This window comes from Dendrobium catenatum, unplaced genomic scaffold, assembly GCF_001605985.2.
Source record: "Dendrobium catenatum unplaced genomic scaffold, ASM160598v2 original_scaffold_122705, whole genome shotgun sequence".
Classification (NCBI taxonomy): Eukaryota; Viridiplantae; Streptophyta; class Magnoliopsida; order Asparagales; family Orchidaceae; genus Dendrobium; species Dendrobium catenatum.
Window position 1 is genome coordinate 145,383 of NW_021441140.1, and position 20,836 is coordinate 166,218.

General features: G+C 33.6%; 1 protein-coding gene across 2 annotated transcripts; it reads left to right on the plus strand.

Annotated features, from left to right (window-relative positions):
* Positions 1 to 3,342: 3,342 nt before the first annotated feature.
* On the plus strand, positions 3,343 to 20,298 carry LOC110110795. Of its 2 annotated transcripts, none has more exons than XM_020842420.2 (7): positions 3,343 to 3,633; positions 13,930 to 14,028; positions 15,158 to 15,482; positions 15,576 to 15,710; positions 19,136 to 19,218; positions 19,739 to 19,844; positions 20,133 to 20,298. In XM_020842420.2, exons 1-7 carry the CDS (start codon positions 3,491 to 3,493, stop codon positions 20,208 to 20,210), a joined length of 969 nt encoding a protein of 322 aa, XP_020698079.1. In that variant the 5' UTR covers positions 3,343 to 3,490; the 3' UTR covers positions 20,211 to 20,298. The 2 variants fall into 2 exon arrangements, with proteins under 2 accessions (XP_020698079.1, XP_020698078.1); XM_020842419.2 differs by having other exon boundaries at positions 3,344 to 3,633; positions 15,158 to 15,512.
* Positions 20,299 to 20,836: the final 538 nt, after the last annotated feature.

Below are 20,836 nucleotides of genomic sequence, written 5' to 3' on the forward strand. Positions count from 1 at the left end.
TTCATTGTCTTGTATTAATTACAATTATATGTTCTAATAATCTACTTAGTTGTTAGCTCCATCTATGATTTTTATATATTTTCAAGGAGTCGTGATTAGAGTGAAACATATCATACTTTCTCATATTTTCTTTTATAGTCAGGAGTTTAGAATGATGTATTGTGATTGGTCCGAGATATTAAATATAAATTTTGAGAAATAAATAAATTTGAAAATTGAAGAAAAGAATTTAGAGATTATTTTCAATGGTTTCCACTTATTGAAACAAGATTAGTTGCTCTGGTAGATTAATTAAAAAGTAAAGCAAATAATTTTTCCAAAATTAGACCATGGCATTACATTGTAGTCAAGTAATGATGGTTGGAGGATCGCAGTAGGGCAATAGTGATATGGAAACTCTTATCGAGTGATGGTGGTCAAGAGAATATGATCAGACGATGGTGGTTGTAGGACCATAGTCGAGTGGTAGTGGTCAAAGGGTCGTCATTGGGAAATGGTATTTGGAGGACTATAATTAGTGGTCAGAGGGTGAAGGTTTATCGATGGTGATCGAATTGTGGTGGTCCAATGAAGCTCAGAGATCCTTTAAACCCTTGAGCTCTATTAAATCTCAAGCTAAAAGCCACCCACATATAGAGAGTGAAGATATATTTATAAATTTTTAGAGTTAAAAGCTCTATAAATATTAATAAAATATGAAACATTATATTTGTTAGATGGTCTTACTTCTTAGAGTTCTTACGATCTATATAGGTCTTTATTTTATTTGTCATTTGTGGAGAATGATTATTCTTGATGCTATAAATATTATGTATGTATGTAAGTCTCCCTAAATTAAATTATGTATGTATATAATGTATGCATAGGGTGTATATTATATAGATAAAACCTAAAAATGTTACTAAGCTTATCTTATTTTATTGATTTGGTTTCATTGTCAAAGTATTGGTTTGGTTATTGCTTGTAATTTAACTTTTTTTTTATTGTGATTATTGCATCAATTTTTTTTTGGTTTTGCAAAATCAATCTAACTAAAAATAGAATTGTAAATATTATTTTATGCAAATATTAAATCAACAAAATCATATAAATAAACAAGTGACATGTTGATGAACATTTATATTATTTATTTCATATATCAAAATTATAATTTTAATAAATATCATTCATTATTTTTCTTAATTTATATTATTCAAGTTAAAAATAATTAAGCTCATTATTTAAATTAATTATATTTGGTTCATTCAAAATTGAATAAAATTCAATTTGATGTATTCTGGTTCGAAAACGATTATAGTCGGTTCTATTTTCCGCAATTTACAACTGAAATCAATTGACTTAGCCAAGCCCTAAATTAAACTATTCAAACTGATAAAATGTAGACCCATGTTTATATATATGTGACAAAAACTTTCAAAATCTTTATCATTTAAACTGCCTAACACCCACATATAATACATAAAAGATGCCAAATTATCGACTAAATCAATAATATTTCAGCACCAATTTAAATATATATTTTCTTTAAATATATATAATTATTCAATAAAAAGTTTTTCAAATAAAATTCTACTTATTCAATAATCAAGACACTTTGGGCATTAGTATGACCATTTTCTATTTTCTATTTGGCATTATTTTGACAAATTTTCAATTTGTTTTTACACTTCATTTTTATAGGAAAAAGAAAGGTAATTATTTCTTAATAGAAAATTAATTCATAATTAATACTTAATTACATAGCTAACTATTGCTTCGCTTCGGATAATTTTTTTATTACAAAATTTTTAGTTCTATTTTTTTTTACTAAATAACTACTATAAAAAGATAATCTAACATTAATGAAATTTATTAAAAGATATTGATTATTTTGTAATAATCCAAAGAAGTTCCATAAATGGCTTGAATGAACAAAGGGGAAGCGTATAGACCATAAAGAAAGATATATAGTAAATAACGTATAAATGTATGCATCACTGTTCTTTGTAAAGGAGGAATGGTATGAGATTCAATGCTGAGATGGAGATGGAATTTATGCTTTCAAAGCTTTAGCACTTAGGGAACGGTGGCTTTGTGGGAGAGGAAAGCAATGTTCTTTCTCTAACCACCAATGAACCAATTCAATAAGGAAATCAAATTTAGGTTTTGTTTGGAGAGAAATTATTCTGTGCAGAGTTCAGATCAGAAGAACTGTTCGGACATGTAAGTTATATACTATGTACACATTTATATACAGTGTGTATCAAATTAGTGTACACAGTGTATACTCTCACAATGCAGACGGTTCTTCCCATCTGGACTGCGCACAGAAATAATTTCTCTTTTTTTGAACAACTTTCTAATTTTTTTTAAAAGCAGTTTTTTAGCACAAAAATTTAATGAAAGCAACAAAAAAAATAATGATCGAAAGATGTTCCAAACGACGTCTTATTTTGCTATTGTTATGGGCGGAGAAATGAAGAACTTTTAAAAGAAAGTTGTTGTGCCATGATTTTAAATGAGAAGGAAAACAAAAACAAATATTTATTCAAACTTTAGATGAATAAAATTGTTATAGTAGATATAATTACAAGAAGGTTTGAGAATAAACTTTTTATATTATATATATATTTTTTGAAATCAAATTCAATAAAAATTGGATCAAATATAGAAGCCAAACTTTGTAATAAATAAAGTTTTAATTAATTTTTTTAAATTAAGCATGTTTATGTTGAGTGTTTTCAGGATGAGTGATATTCAGAAAAATATTTTAAAAAAATGATAAAATTATGAAGTTCAATATGACATGAGATAAATTAAGCTGTAAAGCTGTTGTAGAGAAAATAATTTTTTTAAAAATTGTTGCAGTAAGTATTTTCCTAGCACAAAAGTTTTTTTAAAGCAATGAAAAAATAGTGGTAAAAAAAGAACTATAATTATGATATGCAAAATAAAGCAGAAAGAAACGTATTCTAAATGAACCTTAAACGGATAATATTTTGAATTGATTCAATCATTATATAATTATCATGTCCCTAATAATGATAGCCATATGAAATTATTGATAATTAGTTTGAAACTAAAGCAAAAGAAGAAAAAATAAAGTTACTATTGAATAAATATTTACAATTAAAATTTATTATTTGAAGGTTTTTAATAAATTTTTTTATTCACCTACATGTCATTAAATTTGCCAAAATTTCTATTGGATTATATAATAAATAGTATTTAAATTACATCAATATATATATTTGAAATTATATAATATATTAATAATATTTTATAATTATGAAAAAAATAAAAAAAAATAAACATTACATAAAGAAAATTGTATGTAAATATGAAAAATGCTCGTGAACTCCTTTTATTTCTTCTTCACCGCCGTGAAGTTTTGTCTTAGATATTCTGATTTTTCTTCGGAGCCTCTTCTTTGTGTTGTCACGAATTCAATTTTCTCAGTTGGTTTTGCTTGCTAGTTTTAGACATTATTCATTGGTGTTGCTAATCCGCCATGAATTCGCTAAAGAAAGCGGCAGTTCTTTATCATTATCCATGTCCGGATGGAGCGTTTGCGGCCTTAGCAGCTCATCTCTACTTCTCCGCCGCTTCCTTGCCGGTCGCCTTCTTTCCCAACCCTGTTTACGATCCCATCAGGTATTTCTTTGTCTATCCTCAACTTTTGCTTGAAAAACTCAAACTTGGTACTTATTTTGGGCTATTGAGCACTTATGGCAGAATCTGCCGATGCAAGTTAGGGTTTTTTTTTTAGAATTTCTAGGGAGTTTTACTATTGCATTTAAGGAAATATTGACATCAATTGCTTTGTTTTTCTGAGATGTGTTGTCGGATAACAGGAGTTGCTTGGTATAAAAGTTAATTCCGCTATAAGTTTAATTAGTTATGATATCGCCATCAAAATGCCCTCAGGCATGAATCTTGATGCATATTTGATTTGAGAACTTTCAAAATTAAATCTAGGGCCATCAAAATTCAGATCTAAGCAAGCTTACAATCAAACTAAACTCGATGAAACGAACTCAATAAAAAAAAAAAGATTTAATCCAAGCCCTAATGAGCCTAAATCAAGGCCCTGAAGTATAATTAGAAACTTCAAGATATTAATTGGATGTCAAATGATCTCCAAATATGGAAAAGTTATTACGTCCGGATAAAAAACCGAAAATCCGGGCGTATACCGAGCGATACTGAGTGCTCGATACCGAACTCCAAGTGACGTGGCGCATTGTTATTGATCTCTGGACGCTTTCGGTGTCCGGACACAATAATTACTCCCAAATATGACATATTTTTAGTTGAATCAAGCAGCTCGATGAGGTGAATATAACGAGCCCAATATCATTTAATTCTTATATCATTAAGACACCTAAATGTTGAATGAAAGTTGTATGATAAAGGGAATCAATATGGGTCGTCCGATAGAGTTCTCTGGATTTGTTCCAGATTTCTCCATATTTATGTGTAATGCCACTTACAAGAATTTATAAATAGACTCTCACTCTCTACATGAGGAGGGTGCTTGGGATGGTGGGACCTTGACCCTTGAGTTAGAGATTCAAGAGAGCTCTAAATAGGCTCCCACCACCAGTAAACCCCTCACTAACCGATCGATGCTGGACCTTGGACCACCATTTGTATTAACAATTATTTTTTAGTTCAAAACTTTTGGGTGTATATTTTGGAACTATTTCCAATTCAAAGGAGAAACTTCGCAATATGGCTTGGAAATTGCACCTCTGTAAAACTCCTTAAATACACAATTAAATAACATAAATTTTAAATAATTATTTTTGTTGTGACATGTTGCCTGCCAGATGTGGAAACCTACTTAAATAATGCCAGAAAACTAACTGTTTTGTGAATGCAACAAAGATATACATGTATTGATACTTAATATTGGGAAATTTTTTAAATTAAGTATCGTCTTAATCATAATTAAGCGATTAACCAATGTCTTAAAAAAAAATTAAAACTCGCCAAAGTCGTCCGTTAAATGGACGACTTACCCTATTTACTTTATCCTCTCACGACCCCCCAATTCATGCCTTAAATTTGCGAACGAGAGCAGCCGACGGGAAAGGGAGTTCGCAAACGATGAGCAGAGTCGACATGTAAGCTTCTTTGTAATTTCCTTAACTTTTTTTTGTTTAAATTGCATTCCTTTAGTAGCATTTCTTCGTTAGAGTGTACTATGTTGAAAGTTTATGTGTGTTTTAGTGCTAAGACTTAAGATTTGTGTGTGAGATGTGTTTTTTCATTACGAAAGATTGAAGATAACTTTGATTTGTGGATAATACTTTGTTGTTGCTACGATTTGTTTGGGCAAATGTAGAAATGATATTATTTTGAGAGATATAATGTTTGGGTAGATTTGTTTGGATAAATATATTTTTGTAATGATTAGAGCCTTTTAGGAAGTTTGAAGGATTAAAAGGAATATTCAATTTGAAGAATTTTTTTAAAAAATATTTAATAAAAAAATTATGATAAGTAATATATCCAAGTTAAATTTTCTACGGCAGATTATTAGAAAATGTAATATTTTGACTTCATGTAAGTAAAAATTATATTTTTAAAATAATATTTTAAATATATTTTCTAAAAGAAAATTATTTTTTATAATACAAATGATCGTAGATGCAGTAATGTGACTGCGAAACCATGTTATTTTTTATTTTTTATTTTTTTGCAATGTAAATGCTATTATATTTTATAAAGATATGTTACAAAGTTTTTGAAAATAAAATTTTGTATAGGATATCATTATCGATACGTAGTATTCCACAATGTCTGGATGGAGAGCATCGTTTGTCCTTATATATGGTGGACAGTTGTCTTTAGATAATAAATATTCACAAACATATATTGGTGGGAGGAACTGGCCCTTGCAAGTGTCTGGTAAGATGAACTTAGCGCAACTGAAGACTATAATTTTGAAAGCTCTTAAATATGATACGTCGAAGTACACAACAAACTTGGTTTGTCATCTGCCCTTAGGGAATGAGTTCATAGCTTCAGCTATCGAGGATGACGAGGTATGTCAAATAGTGTTATCTCATGCAATTGGGTAGATACTTCTACTTTATGTAGAGGTCAAAGATATTGCTGCACAAAATTTAGTTTTTAAGCAAATAACATCTCAAGTGCATGAGACATAATTTTGACGGGGTGATAGAAGGTTGTTCGGCCAATCCAAGTCTCGTGCTTCAATGTCCTAAGTAAGTTTCTCATTTATGAATTTTTAATGTGTATTACATAAATTATCATTGTCTGAGAAATTTTCTCTTGTTAAGAAAATATGGTTTATGTGATGGAGTGAACGACAAAGAAGTTTTTGCCGTGACATTCCAGAAACTTCTGAGGGACCATCGATCAATATTGATGATGGTTACGAAATGATGAGTAGTTGATCGAGCGATCCAGGTTCTGATGATGATGATAATACAATATCGTTTAGATGAAGTGAATGTCGATATAAATCTTAAAATCCATAGCATGGTCCAACATTATTGTTACACGAATTTTGGCACTACAGAAGGAATAACTGTAAACCATGAGTTTATGAAGACATATTCATCAACTCGAGAATGAGATGAGGATGTAGCAAATGATAGGGATTATTTTGGTAGCCAAGTCGAGGGTGAATTTTCAATACCAATAGACTTGATGGAGAGTATGTGTTTTACTAAGAAAAAAGATATTCAGTTCGCATTACAAGGTTGTTCAATAATAAATAATGTGGAGTATGTCATTGTAGCTTTGAACAGACATAAATTTACAGTGGCTTGTGCTCAGAGTGACAGGTCAGACATACCATGTATATGACATTTGCATGCGGGGGTGAGCAAACGTCTAGGATGCATATGAAAAATATCTTCCATGAAGAACCAACATACTTGCGCAACTCCAATTCTAGCGACTGGATATAGACAATGTAATTCTTAATTTATAAGCTACTTCATGTTGCTTAGTATCAGAAGGCATATGGAGCTCAAGTCGCGAGAGATTATATGTTAAATTGAAGCAAAGTTCAACATAAAAGTTTCATATATTAAAGCTTGGGATGCCAGACGAAAAGCTGTGAAAATAGTGTTTGGTAGTTGGGAGGAGTCTTACTAAACCATAAATTTGTTCATGGACGCTGTTATGTTTTCAATGCCTGAAACCATTTATAAGATACAAACGTCTGAGAATCATAGATTTAAGAGATTATTTTTCTCGTTTGGGCCTTCGATAAATGGTTGGAGCTACTCTCGCCCTGTTCTTTGCCTTGACGGCACATTCCTGCTAGGTAAATATTGAGGTACTTAACTAACCGCTGTGGGAATTGATGTTAACAATGGATTGTACCCCATCGCCTTCGCAATTGTAGAATCAGAATGTGTTGATTCATGGGTGTGATTTCTGAGCCAGTTGCATATACTACTACCAGTTGTTAATAATCGACTTGATTTATGCATTATTTTTGACAGGAATGCTGGTTCGGTGCGAGGCTGTCATGAAATTTTTCCAAATGTTGCACATCGCCACTGCCTTTATCACATACATGAAAATTTTAAAAAATTAGTACGTCGAATGAGTGTCGGTGGCGTTGAGTTTTTATGCCACAAGATGTACATGGCCGAGAACACTGATGACCCAATAGTATTTGATAGGTACATGAAAGATATAATAAAGGTGAAGGCTGATATTCACCAGTGGTTGGTGGAGCGTGATGTTACATCGTGGGCTCTAACTTATGATGGTAGATTTCATTATGAAGTTATGACAACTAATGCATCAGAGTCATTTAATGGAGTTCTTAAAAGAGCTAGGGGTTTGCCCATTTAAGCGTTTGTTACAACAATATACTATAATGTTGTAGCATTGCAGTTGCGAAGAATAGATATGCCAGAGGGTTCTAAAATTGATGCAACCAGGCCCTTCGCATCAAGAGTACAAACAACACTACAAAAGATCGAGCAAGAAGCACGTAAGTTACCACAGCCTATTTGAATCAATATGCGTGAGTTTCAAGTGGTTGACATGTCATCTCGATCTTTCAGGGTTGATTTAGTAGACAATAAAAATTGCATTTGTAGTTGTGAGAACAGTATTATATATCATATCCCGTGCGCACACATAGTTAGTTGCATATCAATGCTAAAGGCAATGTCACTACAATTAAGTCTCACAATACTACAGCTTAAACAATTACAAGATGACTTATGCTAGACAATTTCATAATATTCCAGATCGATCCACTTAGGCACAGCATGATCCAGCAAGTGGCATACACCCACTCCTACCCCCAAATTTTAGAAGACGTAATTTATATTATTTATACATGCCTAACATTTCTTTTCCTATCATTTCTTTTCCACATTTCTTATAGTGTGGAGGCATCTACACAACCATTTGTACATACCATCCAGCCTAGCATTTCTTTAATTGCAGGCAGCCACCGAGCAGCTCATCCTAAGCATGTAAATTTATATAAATTAGTAATTACTTTATTGTTCAAATAAATTATCTCAAATCTCTTAACAATATTATTCTTTACAGGATACTATATTGGGGGCTGCTTCACACTTATTGATGGTGCATGAGTGACCCATCAACTGTCCTAGGTTCATGGAGGCTTTAGTTTTTGTGGGTTTGGATAGTGTCAGTCAGATGAGGTATAGAAGGATGGATCATAACTTACTTACAGCTCTGGTTAAGAGGTGGTCACCACAGACGAATACTTTTCACCTCCCTATTCGTGAAATGAGTATTATGTTGCAAGATGTGTCGATGATATTGAGGATACAGATTTATGGACCTTCTTTTGTTGGACACCCAGTTGTTGGTTTAGGCAGACGATGGTTGAGTTGGCCAGATTGTTGTGATGATTTACTTGGCCAGCATCCGGATCCTGATGTTTTGTATCATGACCCCTTCAATCCACAGATTACAGCAAAGTTCAAGATAAGCCAGGCGCATGCGCAGATATATGTTTCACTGAGATAGTTGAGGTGGACTTTTTTGAGGGACTCCTATATTGATCTTTATTAGATGGATTTTTGGAGGCATGTGCGAGCTTATATTTTATTTCTACTTGGATGTCACCTGCTCCTAGATACTTTAAACTTTGAGATTCATTTTTAGTACTTGCCATTGATGGAGGATATAGCGATATTCAGGACATACTCACTTGGAGATGCAGCTCTAGCTCATTTATACAGGGAGCTGTTTGAAGCAACTAGACCAAAACAAGCAAACATAGTAGGGTGTATCCACTTATTGCATATATGGGCTTGGGAGCATCTACATTTCAATTAGTGGATGCACCCTGCTATGTTTGCTTATTTTGGTCTAGTTGCTTCAAACAGCTCTCTATACAAATGAGCTAGAACTGCACCTCCAAGTGAGTATGTCCTAAATATCGCTATATCCCCCATCAATGATAAGTACTGTAAATGAATCTCAGAGCCTAAAGTATCTGGAAGCAGGTGACATCCAAGCAGAAATAAAATATAAGCTCATACATGCCTCCAAAAATTCATCTCATAAAGATCACTATAAGAGTCCCTCCAAAAAGTCCACCTCAACCATCTCAATGGAGCACATGTCTGCATATGCGCCTGGCCCATCATGAACTTTGCTGTAATCCGCGGATTGAAGGAGTCATGATACAAAATATCAGGGTCCGGATGCCGGCCAAGTAAATCATCACAATAATTCGGCCAACTCAACCATCGTCTGTTTGAACCAACAACTCGGTGTCCAACAAAAGAAGGTTCATCAATCCATATCCCCAATATTATCAACACATCCTGCAATGTAATACTCATTTCACCAACAAAGAGATGAAAGTATTCGTTTGTGGCGACCACCTCTCAACTAGAGCTGTAAGTAAGTGATGATCCATCCTCCTGTACCTCATCTGATTGATATTATCCAAACCCAAAAAAACCAAAGCCTCCATAAACCTAGGACAATTGATGGACCACTCTTGCACCTTTAATAAGTGTGAAGCAGTCTCCAATATAGTACCCTGTAAAGAATAATATTGTTAAGAGATTTGAGATCATTTATTTGAACATAAATTAATTACTAATTTATATAAATTTATTTTCTCAGGATGAATTGCTCGGTGGTTGCCTGCATGTGAAGAAATGCTAGGCTGGATGGTATATACAGATGGCTGTGTGGATGCCTTCATACTAGAAGGGCGCCTGTGGCGCCCGTGTCCCGTATCTTATGTGACCGCCATAAAATCTGGTAGGAAAAAAAATGTTAGGCATGTATAAATAATATAAATTTTCAATGACATTCACAAAACATAATAATCTAAACAACAAATAAAAAGCTAATGACTTATTCAAAACAATATCACATATCACATATAATTGTAACAAAATTTTAATTCGATCTACAAATTAAGCACATTTATATAAGCATAAAAAATGTATGGAAAGCTTTCTTGATATGAAAAATAAATAACTTAAAGCTCACATAGTAGGACAAGTTGCTTTGTTATGTCCTACTAAGCCACATGCACTACATTTTCTATTATGTGTACCTCTTCCCTCGTCCATTATATTCTTAAAACAAATTGTATTAGGTCGCCCAGAGCGTCTTCTAAAATTTGGGGGTAGGAGTGGGTGTATGCCACTTGCTGGATCATGTTGTGCCCAAGTGGATCGATCAGAAATATTATAAAATTGTCCAGCATAAGTCATCTTGTAATTGTCTAAGCTGTAGTATTGTGAGACATAATTGTAGTGACTTTACCTTAGCATAGATTTGCAACTAACTACGTGTGCGCACGGGATTTGATATATAATACTCTTCCCACAACTACAAATACAATTTTTATTGTCTACTAAATCAACCCTGAAAGACCGATATGACATGTCAACCACTTAAAACTCACGCATATTGATTCGAATGGACTGTGGTAACCTACATGCTTCTTGCTCGATCATTCGTAGTGTTGCTTGTACTTTTTGTGCGAATGGTCTGATTGCATAAATTTTAGAACCCTCTAGCATCTCTATTTTTCTCAAGTGCAATGCTATAACATTATAGTATATTATTGTAACCAACATTTGAATAGACAAACCCCTAGCTCGTTTTAGAACTTCATTAAATGAATCTGATGCATTAGTTGTCATAACTTCATAGCGAAATTCACCATCAGAAGTTAGAGCCCACGATATAACATCACGCTTCACCAACCATTAGTGAATATCAGCCTTCACCTTTATCATATCTTTCATACACCTATAAAATACCATTGGGTCATCAGTGTTCTCGGCTTTGTACATCTTGTGGCATAGAAACTCAATGTCACCAACACCTATTCGACGTACTGATTTTTAAAATTTTCACGTTGGTGACGAAGGCAGTGACGATGTGCAGCATTTGAAAAAATTTCACGACAACCTCGCACCAAACCAGCATGCCTGTCGGAAATAATGTATAAATCAGGTCGGGTACTAACAACTGTAAGTAGTATATGCAACTTGCTCAGAAACCACACCCATGAATCAACACATTCTAATTCTACAATTGCGAAGGCGAGGGGGTACAATCTATTGTTAGCATCAATTCCCACAGCGGTTAGTAAAGTGCCTCGATATTTACCTAGTAGGAATGTGCCGTCAAGGCAAAGAATAGGGCGACAGCAGCTCCAACCATTTATTGAAGGTCTAAATGAGAAAAATAATTTCTCAAATCTATGATTCTCAGACGTTTGTATCTTATAAACGGCGCCAGGCATTGAAAATACAGCAGTGTTCATGAACAAATTTATGGTTCGTTAAGACTCCTCCCAGCTACCAAACACTATTTTCACAGCTTTTTGTCTGGCATCCAAAGCTTTCATATATGAAACTTTTATGTTGAACTTTACTTCAATTTGACCTATAATCTCTCGCTGCTTGAGATCCATATGCCTTCTGATACTGGGCAATATAAAGTAGCTTATAAATTGAGAATTACATTGTCTATGTCCAGTCGCTAGAATCGGAGTTGTGCAAGTATGTTGGTTCTTCATGGAAGATATTTTCAATATGCGTCCTAGACATTTGCTCACCCTTGCATGCAAACGCCATATACATGGTATGTCTGACCTGCCACTATGAGCACAAACCACTGTAATTTCTGTCTGTTCGAAACTACAATGACATACTCCACATTATTTATTATTGAACAACCTTGTAATACGAACTAAAGATCCTCTTTTTTGGTAAAGCACATACCCTCCATAAAGTCTATTGGAATTGAAAATTCATCCTCGACTTGGCTACCAAAATAATCCCTATTATTTGCTACATCTTCATCCCATTCTCTAGTTGATGAATGTCTTCACAAACTCATTGTTTACAGTTATTTCTTCTATAATACCAACATTCGTGTAACAATAACGTTGGACCATGCTATGAATTTCAGGATTCATATCAACATTCACTTCATCTAAACGATATTGTGCGTTATCATCATCATCAGGACTTGGATCGCTCGATCCACTACTCATCGTTTCGTAACCATCATCAATATTGACCGATGGTCCCTCGGAAGTTCCTGGAATGTCACGGCAAAAACATCTTTGACGTTCACTCCATCACGTAAACTATATTTTTTTAACAAGAGGAAATTTCTCATACAATAATAATTTATGTAATACACATTAAAAATTCATAAACGAGAAACTTACTGTGGACATTGCAGAACAAGACTTGGATTGGTCGAACCGCCTTCTGTAACCCCGTCAAAATTATATGTCTCATGCACTTGAGATGTTATTTGCTCAACAACTAAATTTTATGCAGCAAAATCTTCGACCTCTACATAAAGTAGAAGTATATGCCCAATTGCATGTGATAACACTATTTGACATACCTCATCATCCTCGATAATCAAAGATATGAACTCATTCCCTAAGGGCAGACGACAAACCAAGTTTATTGTGTACTTCGATGTATCATATTTAAGGGCTTTCAGAATCATAATCTTCAGTTGCGCTACGTTCATCTTAGTAGACACTTGCAAGGGCCGGTTTCTCCGCCCAATATATGTTGGTGAATATTTATCATATAAAAAAAATTGTCCACCATACATAAGGACAAACGATACTCCCCGTCCAGACATTGTGGAATACTACGTATCAATAATGATATCTTATACAAAATTTTATTTTCAAAAATTTTGTAACATATCTTTACAAAATATAATAGCATTTACATTGCAAAAAAATAAAAAAATAATATGGTTTTGCAGTCACATTACTCCATCTACGATTGTTTGTATTATAAAAAATAATTTTATTTTAGAAAATATATTTAAAATATTATTTTGAAAATATAAGTTTTTTAAAAATTTCTTTTAATCCCTCAAACTTCCTCAGACTCTAATGATTACAAAAATATATTTACCCAAACAAATCGTAGCAACAACAAAGTATTATCCACAAATCAAAATTTTCTTCAATCTTTAGCAATGAAAAAACACATCTCACACACAAATCTTAAGTCTTAGCACTAAATCACACCTAAAATTTCAACATAATACACTCTAATGAAGAAAGCTACTAAAGGAATGCAATTTAAACAAAAAAAAAAGAAATTACAAAGAAACTTACTCGTCGGCTCTGCTCTTCGTTCGCGAACTCCCTTTCCCGTCGGTTGCTCTCGTTCGCGAATTTAAGGCATAAACTGATGAGTCGGGAGGGGATAAAGTAAATAGGGTAAGTTAAACGGGTGACTTATCCTATTCAGTATGTCGCCCATTTAACGGACGGCTTTGGCGAGTTTTAAATTTTTTTAAAATGTTGGTTAATCGTTTAAATATGATTAAAACGATACTTAGTTTTAAAAATTGCCCCTTAATATTTGACAAACATTTAATTGGTATCATTTCTTTAATACAAGTATGAGTAATCCGTTCTCCACCTTGATTTTTCAGGGTTGAGAGCCTTCCGTTGGATGAACTCAGTGACATTTACCTTCTTGATTTCATTGGGGCTTCTGGTTTTGTTGCAGAAGTTTCATCAAAAGTTGACAGGTTTGTCTATTGACACCCATACACCTTTTGTTCATGCAATCTATAAGCTTTATTCTTGAAATATGCTAATGAGTGTTGTTCTGTGGGAGTAAATTTAAGTTCTGTATACTAGTTTCAGAGGCACTTATTCAAACTATCAAGTTAAGGGAACGAGCGAGGCTCAATTATTAGTTAGTAAATTTGAACTGATACATTATTTTACCATCTGACACTTAGTTCAGTGATCTCACATATCTCAGAAGATCTAATTATCTTCCTCTGATGAAACATTCTATGTCAGTCATCAATTTCCTTTAAAAGAAAACTTTTTGATTCAATCCAATTTCATATGTAGCTATCTTATTATGGGCTCCAACATGAATAATCAAGTTTTTTCATAATGGGTGAGTAGCTCAGACACAATAAGAGCCAAAAAATTGCATTGATTAATTGATCGTTGTTGAACCATTTTATATAATTCGTAGTCAGGAAATTTGGCACCTGGGGACCAAGTTGTGTCTGATAAATTTGTGGCAACATACCTTTTATATCCAAAGTCCGAAGTCAGTAAGTCATTATTTTTCAGCTATTTAATGTGATTCCAAAGTGTCTTAGCACAATACTGACAATACTCTCACCTGTATATTCAGGGATTGTAACTTTTGTATTGTTGCTATATTATTAGCATGCCAAAAAAAAAAAAATCAAATTCAAGCCCGTAATTATTGCTGTTTAAAGTGATTTTGGTACACACTTGAGTATTTCTAAATCCATCTTGTTTCTTGGCAATATTTCTATGATTAATCACTCCAACTTGTTTTCTTGTCAGGAATAATCTTTACCTTTTCTCTTCTCCTTTTCATTTTTTTATGTTTCACTCCAGTTTCACAATATTGGAACACCATAAGACGTCTTTGGAGACTATTTCTGGAAATGTATCTGTTTTGAGAAACGTGTCTCATGTAATATATATATGGATAGACGTGGGCCTTCAATTACATATGATTAATTTAATGAGAAACTTATTAGATTGAATATGATTACAGTTGAGTAGTTCTAAATCCAGCATGTTTTCTTTGCAGATTTCCTATGATTAATCACTCCAAATACCTTTTCTCTTCTTCTTTTCATTTTTTATGTTTCATTTCAGTGTCACAATATTGGATCACCATAAGACAGCTTTGGATACTATATCTGGAAATGTATTTGCTTTGAGAAATGTGTTTAATGTCATAGATGTGGATAGAAGTGGGGCTACAATTGCATATGATTATTTTAATGAGAAACTTATAAGAAGAGGTATTTCATTGGGGAATCATGGCGGAGTATGTAATGGTAAATTCTTGCCAGAAAACAAGGTTGAAAAGGTTCAAAGGCTTTTCAAGTTTATTGAAGATGGAGATCTTTGGAGATGGGAACTTCCTCATAGTAAAGCTTTCAGCAGTGGTCTAGCAGATATGAAAATTGAGTACAATGTCAATGTTAATTCGTCTTTATTTGATCTGGTAAAAAGTTTATGAATTTTTTTTTTCCTGCTTTGATATGTGGTGACACTCTAAAATTTTCAGTTAATGGGTTTAGATCCCGAACTTGTCATCAGCCATGGCAAAGAGACTCTTGCACACAAACAAAAGTTAATAGATTCAGCTCTTGATCAGTCCTATGAAATTGCGCTGGGATGTGGACTGTTTGGTCATTGCCTGGTATGAATATCTTATTTACATATTTTTGTACTTTTGATATAGCTAGTTGATTTAACATAGTCAGAGTGTGAAACTTACATGATAATGCTATATGTAATTGGTTAATGTATTCATTGTGTTGCACAAAACAAATATGAGTGGAGAAAGGGGATTCATAATGCTATCTCCAATTATTTTTTATGCGAAGAAGATGGTGATAAACTCTCAAAGAAAACATATCTAATTAGTATAATCTCCTAGCATGCTCAAACCTTGAACACCCCTAAATGAAGGTCCATATAGAACTCTGAGTGCCTCATTTTTGTAAGTTTTTGAAAAAAGGAAAAGAAGAACCCTTGTGTGTTATTCTCCCACCTTCTTCCTCTTGGTTAAGAATCATGCAGATTCCTTGATTGCATTTTAGGCCACTAGTTCTCTTGTTTAGGAGTGTTAGTCTCCCCTCATTTTGTGATACCCCTTACAATGGCTTGAGTTGCCCACCATAGTAAGTAGTGGTTGTAGTTTCCTGATTTTCTTTCGCACACAACACCCCATTGTAAATAATGGCTAAAGAGAGTCTTTTGGCACCCTGGCGACTTTCTTCTTATGTTAGTTTATCACATGCTTTGTGGACAATATCTCCTTTCTGGCTTTCTCCAATGAAGGAAGAAAATGAATTGTCTCCCTGATTGTAGGACAATCAGGGTGGTGCATCATACTCCCAAAAACCTTGCATAACCTCTAAAGTGATGGCTATGACATTCTTCAATATGGTTGTTGCTATGGGGTTAAACAAGTCAAGTCGAGTCGAGTATTTACTTAATCAAGCTTGTTTAGTTCTTATTGAGCTCGAGCTTGACTTATTAAAAAATTTGTAGGTTTGAGCTCTGCTTAATTGCTCGAGATCGCTTGGAAAGCTCAAGTTTGACTCGATTATTAAGCTTGATTTCTTATTTTTAAATAAATAAATAATTTTTTAAGGTTTTTTTAATATAGAATTAATTTAAAATTGTTAAAATATATTATATAATGCTAACTTAAATTATTTTTTAAATATAATTTAAGTAAGTTGAGCAGCTCAACGAGCTTTCAAGTCGAGCCAGATTGAGCTTGAGCTCAAGCTTGCTTAATATACGAGCTTGAGTATAGGCTCGAGCTCGGACTCGTGGCTCGATAAGTTAGACTCGTCAGCTCGTTAACAAGTTGAGCTTGAGCCGGCTTGTGAGTCGACTTGACTCATTTGGAAACATAAATGAGATCTTATCGAGTCGAGCTTATTGAGCCTTGTTAAACCCATTTTATTGAGCTCAAAAAGTATTTTAATTTAACAAACTTTTAAAATAATCTTAAGATCCCATCCGACAATATTTGCCCGAAAGATTCAGCAATCATCCAAATCAGTACCCCAAAAGGGGTTAAAACTCATGTAATGTGGCTCTTTAAATGACACTATGTTAATTCTCTAAGTGATATGGGATTAAATCCATATTGCAGCTGTAATGGCTAATGGGATTATATGTGGTCCACTATGCACATGAAATAGTTGCACGCGGAGGAGCTTTGGAAATAACGTGAAAATAATTTAATTGATGCAGAAACAGTGTGAAAGCCTATATTAAAATGATGATGTAATTTAATAGAAAGCATTAACTTGTAAGGGAATTATTGATTTTCCTTTAGTTCTTGTTGCAGGCTAGAATATTTGTGGCGGTAAAGTACAAAATTTCACGTCTTAGCATTGCACGAGTATCCAGCTCACAAAGAGAGAGAGAGAGAGAGAGAGAGAGAGAGAGAGAGAGTATAAAGACCAGAATATTTTTATGTGGAAAACCCCAAAGGAAAAAATCATGGGGTCACGCCCAGTTGAAATGAATCCACTAGTGTTTGAATAGATTACAAAAGATTAATTCATTTTTGAAGTTGAGGACAATCAGATTACAACAGTCAACTGTCGGGTTGAAATCTAGCGACGAACATGGATCAGACAGAAGTCCGACGACGGTTTGTGGCTAGGCGTAAATCTGACGTTAGTTTGTAGCTGAGAAGATCAAGGGCATGTAGGGAATGCTTTCAATAGACAACCGATATTGATTCCCTTGATATAGACTATTTATTGAGTATTGAAGTGTCTTAATGATATCAAAATTCGGCTGTCTTGGGCTCGTTGGATTTGTCTCGTCGAGCCGCTCGATTCGATTATAAGCATGTCACGTTTGGAAACCGTTTGGTCATCCAATTTATGGTTTGAAACTTCCAAATGCACTATGGGTCTTCGATTTGGATCCATTTGGGCTTGGATCGGTTTGAATTCGGTGTCGTTTTGTTCATCTTTTAGAGATGTTCAGTTCGACTATAAGTTTGCTGAAATCGGAGTTTGGATGGTCTCGGATTTAATTTTGGAAGTTTCCAACTCAAATTTGCCTCCAGATTTGTTCCCGATCAAGATTAATTTTTTATTTTATATCAATTCTATAAAAGGATTTATTTAGTTTATAATAGTTAAAATCTTATCTATTTTTTAGATAAAGAAAGTTTTTTTTAATTGTAAATTAGATTTTATTTAAATTAAACTTTTTTTATTTATAATTTTACATTAGATTTAAACTCTATGATAGATTGAGCTTTATATCGAACATTAATTGAGCTTCTTAATGAGTTTATTCACAAGCTTCAAATGATACTATTCATGATCATAAACTAATCGAGCAACAAACTGTTTAAGCTTGTTTATTTAATAATCAAGTTTTTATATTAATGCTCAAATTTATTCAATTTTTTTAATCAAATGATCTTGAGCAAGCTCTAATCAAGTAGAATCATGAATAACTTGTTGAACACTCAGTTCAGCTGCAGCCTTTCTCTTGGATACCAAAGAATCACACTTCTTTGGATGATGATAGCTGCAACTTCTTTGGACAACAACATGGATAGCTTCTAGATCAACAAAGATGGTTGTGGCTTACGGAGTGACAACTTTTGCCTACATAGTTGTGGTGGACTCTTGTTATTCTCGCTGCTTACATTCTGTGTGGAAAGCTGAAGGTTGCAACGTGTTAACTACGAATAACAAGAATTCTGAGGCATCAGTTGGCATAACTGATTAGATGAGTTAAATACTCTTACACACGCGCGCACACACATATACATACACACAAGAGAGAGAGAGAGAGAGAGAGAGAGAGAGAGAGTTTTGCAACTATGTCTGGTTCAAATAGTAATTAAAACATTGATAGTAAATATATATTTTTATTTGACTATGCAAAATGATACTATATTCATATAGTGATAATAAACATTGTAACTTCTATTTAATTTATGTTATTATATATAATTTGCATTATTTTTTTCTGCATCCACCTTTATGTAATGAGAAAATGCATGAGTTTGATATTGATGCATTTGGAGCCAAATTAACAGTTTTGCATTGTATTATTTGCTGTTGATAGGCAGTAGATGCAGATTTCATTTCAGAATTGAGGAGTGAGCTTGGACACCAGCTAGCTAACAAGAGTCGCAATTTAAATCTCAGGTCAATTTCCTTGATTGTATTGAGCTATGCTTGCTATTTAAAAAATTGAATGTTACCAACTTACCATAACTATATTATCTATCTCAAGCTGCAATTTAGGCTTCGTTTGGGACGGCTTTTTTTCTACTTTATAAAACATAGTTTTAGTCCAAATTTTTTATTTTTTTAAAATTTTTTTGTATTAAAACTCTGTTCTGTCTCAAACGAAACCTTAGTTATCTAATATCTTTAGTATTATATGAACTAACCAGCACCTTTATATACAGGAACCCTAACAGTTTAAACTCAATTTCCATTCTTTTTGTTATATTAGAATTTTGTGCTGTTCAGTTAGGAACCCTGTTTTACTGTTTAATTTCTAAGAAGATCAGGGTGAATTCGTCACTTCTGCAAAAAGAATGTTTTGCTGAAACAGGATCCATTACAGCACTGCTCTGTGCTATTTAGTCGGCATTAACGTCTGCAAATTCTTGTAAAGTAATGTGCTTTCTTTTTGTTATTTATTTCATATTTCTTCCAGGAGCATTGGAGCAGTCGTTTATAAAGTTCCTGAACTAAAAAATGACCAGCTGCTGAAAATAAGCCTCCGAAGCATAGAGTTGGAGGACACAACAGCCATATCCAAGGTCGCCTTCACCTCTGCTTAACCAGACTTGGAGAGATTATTTTGTGCGGACACCGGACACAGCTTACCATCCAGAGGCCAATCAAGTGCAGCCACATCATCTAGTATCGAGCTCAGTACCGAGCTCGGTACCAAGCAGTACCGAGTAGAGGTGATGTGACACATTTTCATTGGGCTCTGGACGACGTTCGGTGTCTGCACCTAATAATTTCACCTAGACTTGTGGCCACTGGTCTCAAGTATATGTTGAAAACTGTCATATCTTCTTGTATGTCTCTATTTTCTGCAGGAATATGGAGGGGGAGGGCATCGTAAAGCAAGCTCTTTCATTTTGAGTGCTCATGAGTTCTCGAAGTGGAAGGTTTGAGTATTTTTTTCCATGGTTCCAAGCTTATCACTGGCCCCTTGATCCCTTGATGCTTTAAGAAGTTGTTTTCGTCCGGGAAGATGATGCATTATATTAATCTTCGGAGCTTGTGAGAAAATTTATTTTCTATTTTTTGAAATCCATGACCAAGACTAGATATTTGTAATTCAAATTTATTTTTTGAGATAGAAATCATGGATGAAAACTTGTGTCAGGTTGATTGGTAGGGATTTTTTTTATCACTTAAATTTGCTTCAATTTCTTGTTAAATCCCAAGTTCTGGATGAGAAAAGTGGAAGGTTACGTTAGATAGTCGACAGCCAGTGTAAAACTTGTCGAAGAATCATGACGTAAATCTTTTAAAAATTTGTGTTATTTAACAGAACACAATGAAGAAAAATGATTCATGTAGCAGACCCTACGTAGTGGGACAAAAGTGATTTTGTTGTTGTTGTACTTAAATTTGTCTCAAGCCTGACCTTTGTAACCTAAACTTCTCTAGGTGACTAATTTTTACTTAGAAGTAAAAGTAGATAGGAATATAAATTTCATTTCTATGAAAGAAAAAAAAATGGAGATTCATTCATCCAGAATCTTGAGGTCTAGTTCACCCTTATAATTGAGAA

What these genes read in the sequence shown, in the direction of transcription:
- LOC110110795 (XM_020842419.2), top strand. Translation starts at nt 3,491, where the DNA reads ATGAATTCGCTAAAGAAAGCGGCAGTTCTTTATCATTATCCATGTCCG. An exon ending in ATTCGTCTTTATTTGATCTG is followed by an intron (nt 15,513 to 15,575) that starts GTAAAAAGTTTA and finishes TAAAATTTTCAG; the next exon opens with TTAATGGGTTTAGATCCCGA. An exon ending in AGTCGCAATTTAAATCTCAG is followed by an intron (nt 19,219 to 19,738) that starts GTCAATTTCCTT and finishes TATTTCTTCCAG; the next exon opens with GAGCATTGGAGCAGTCGTTT.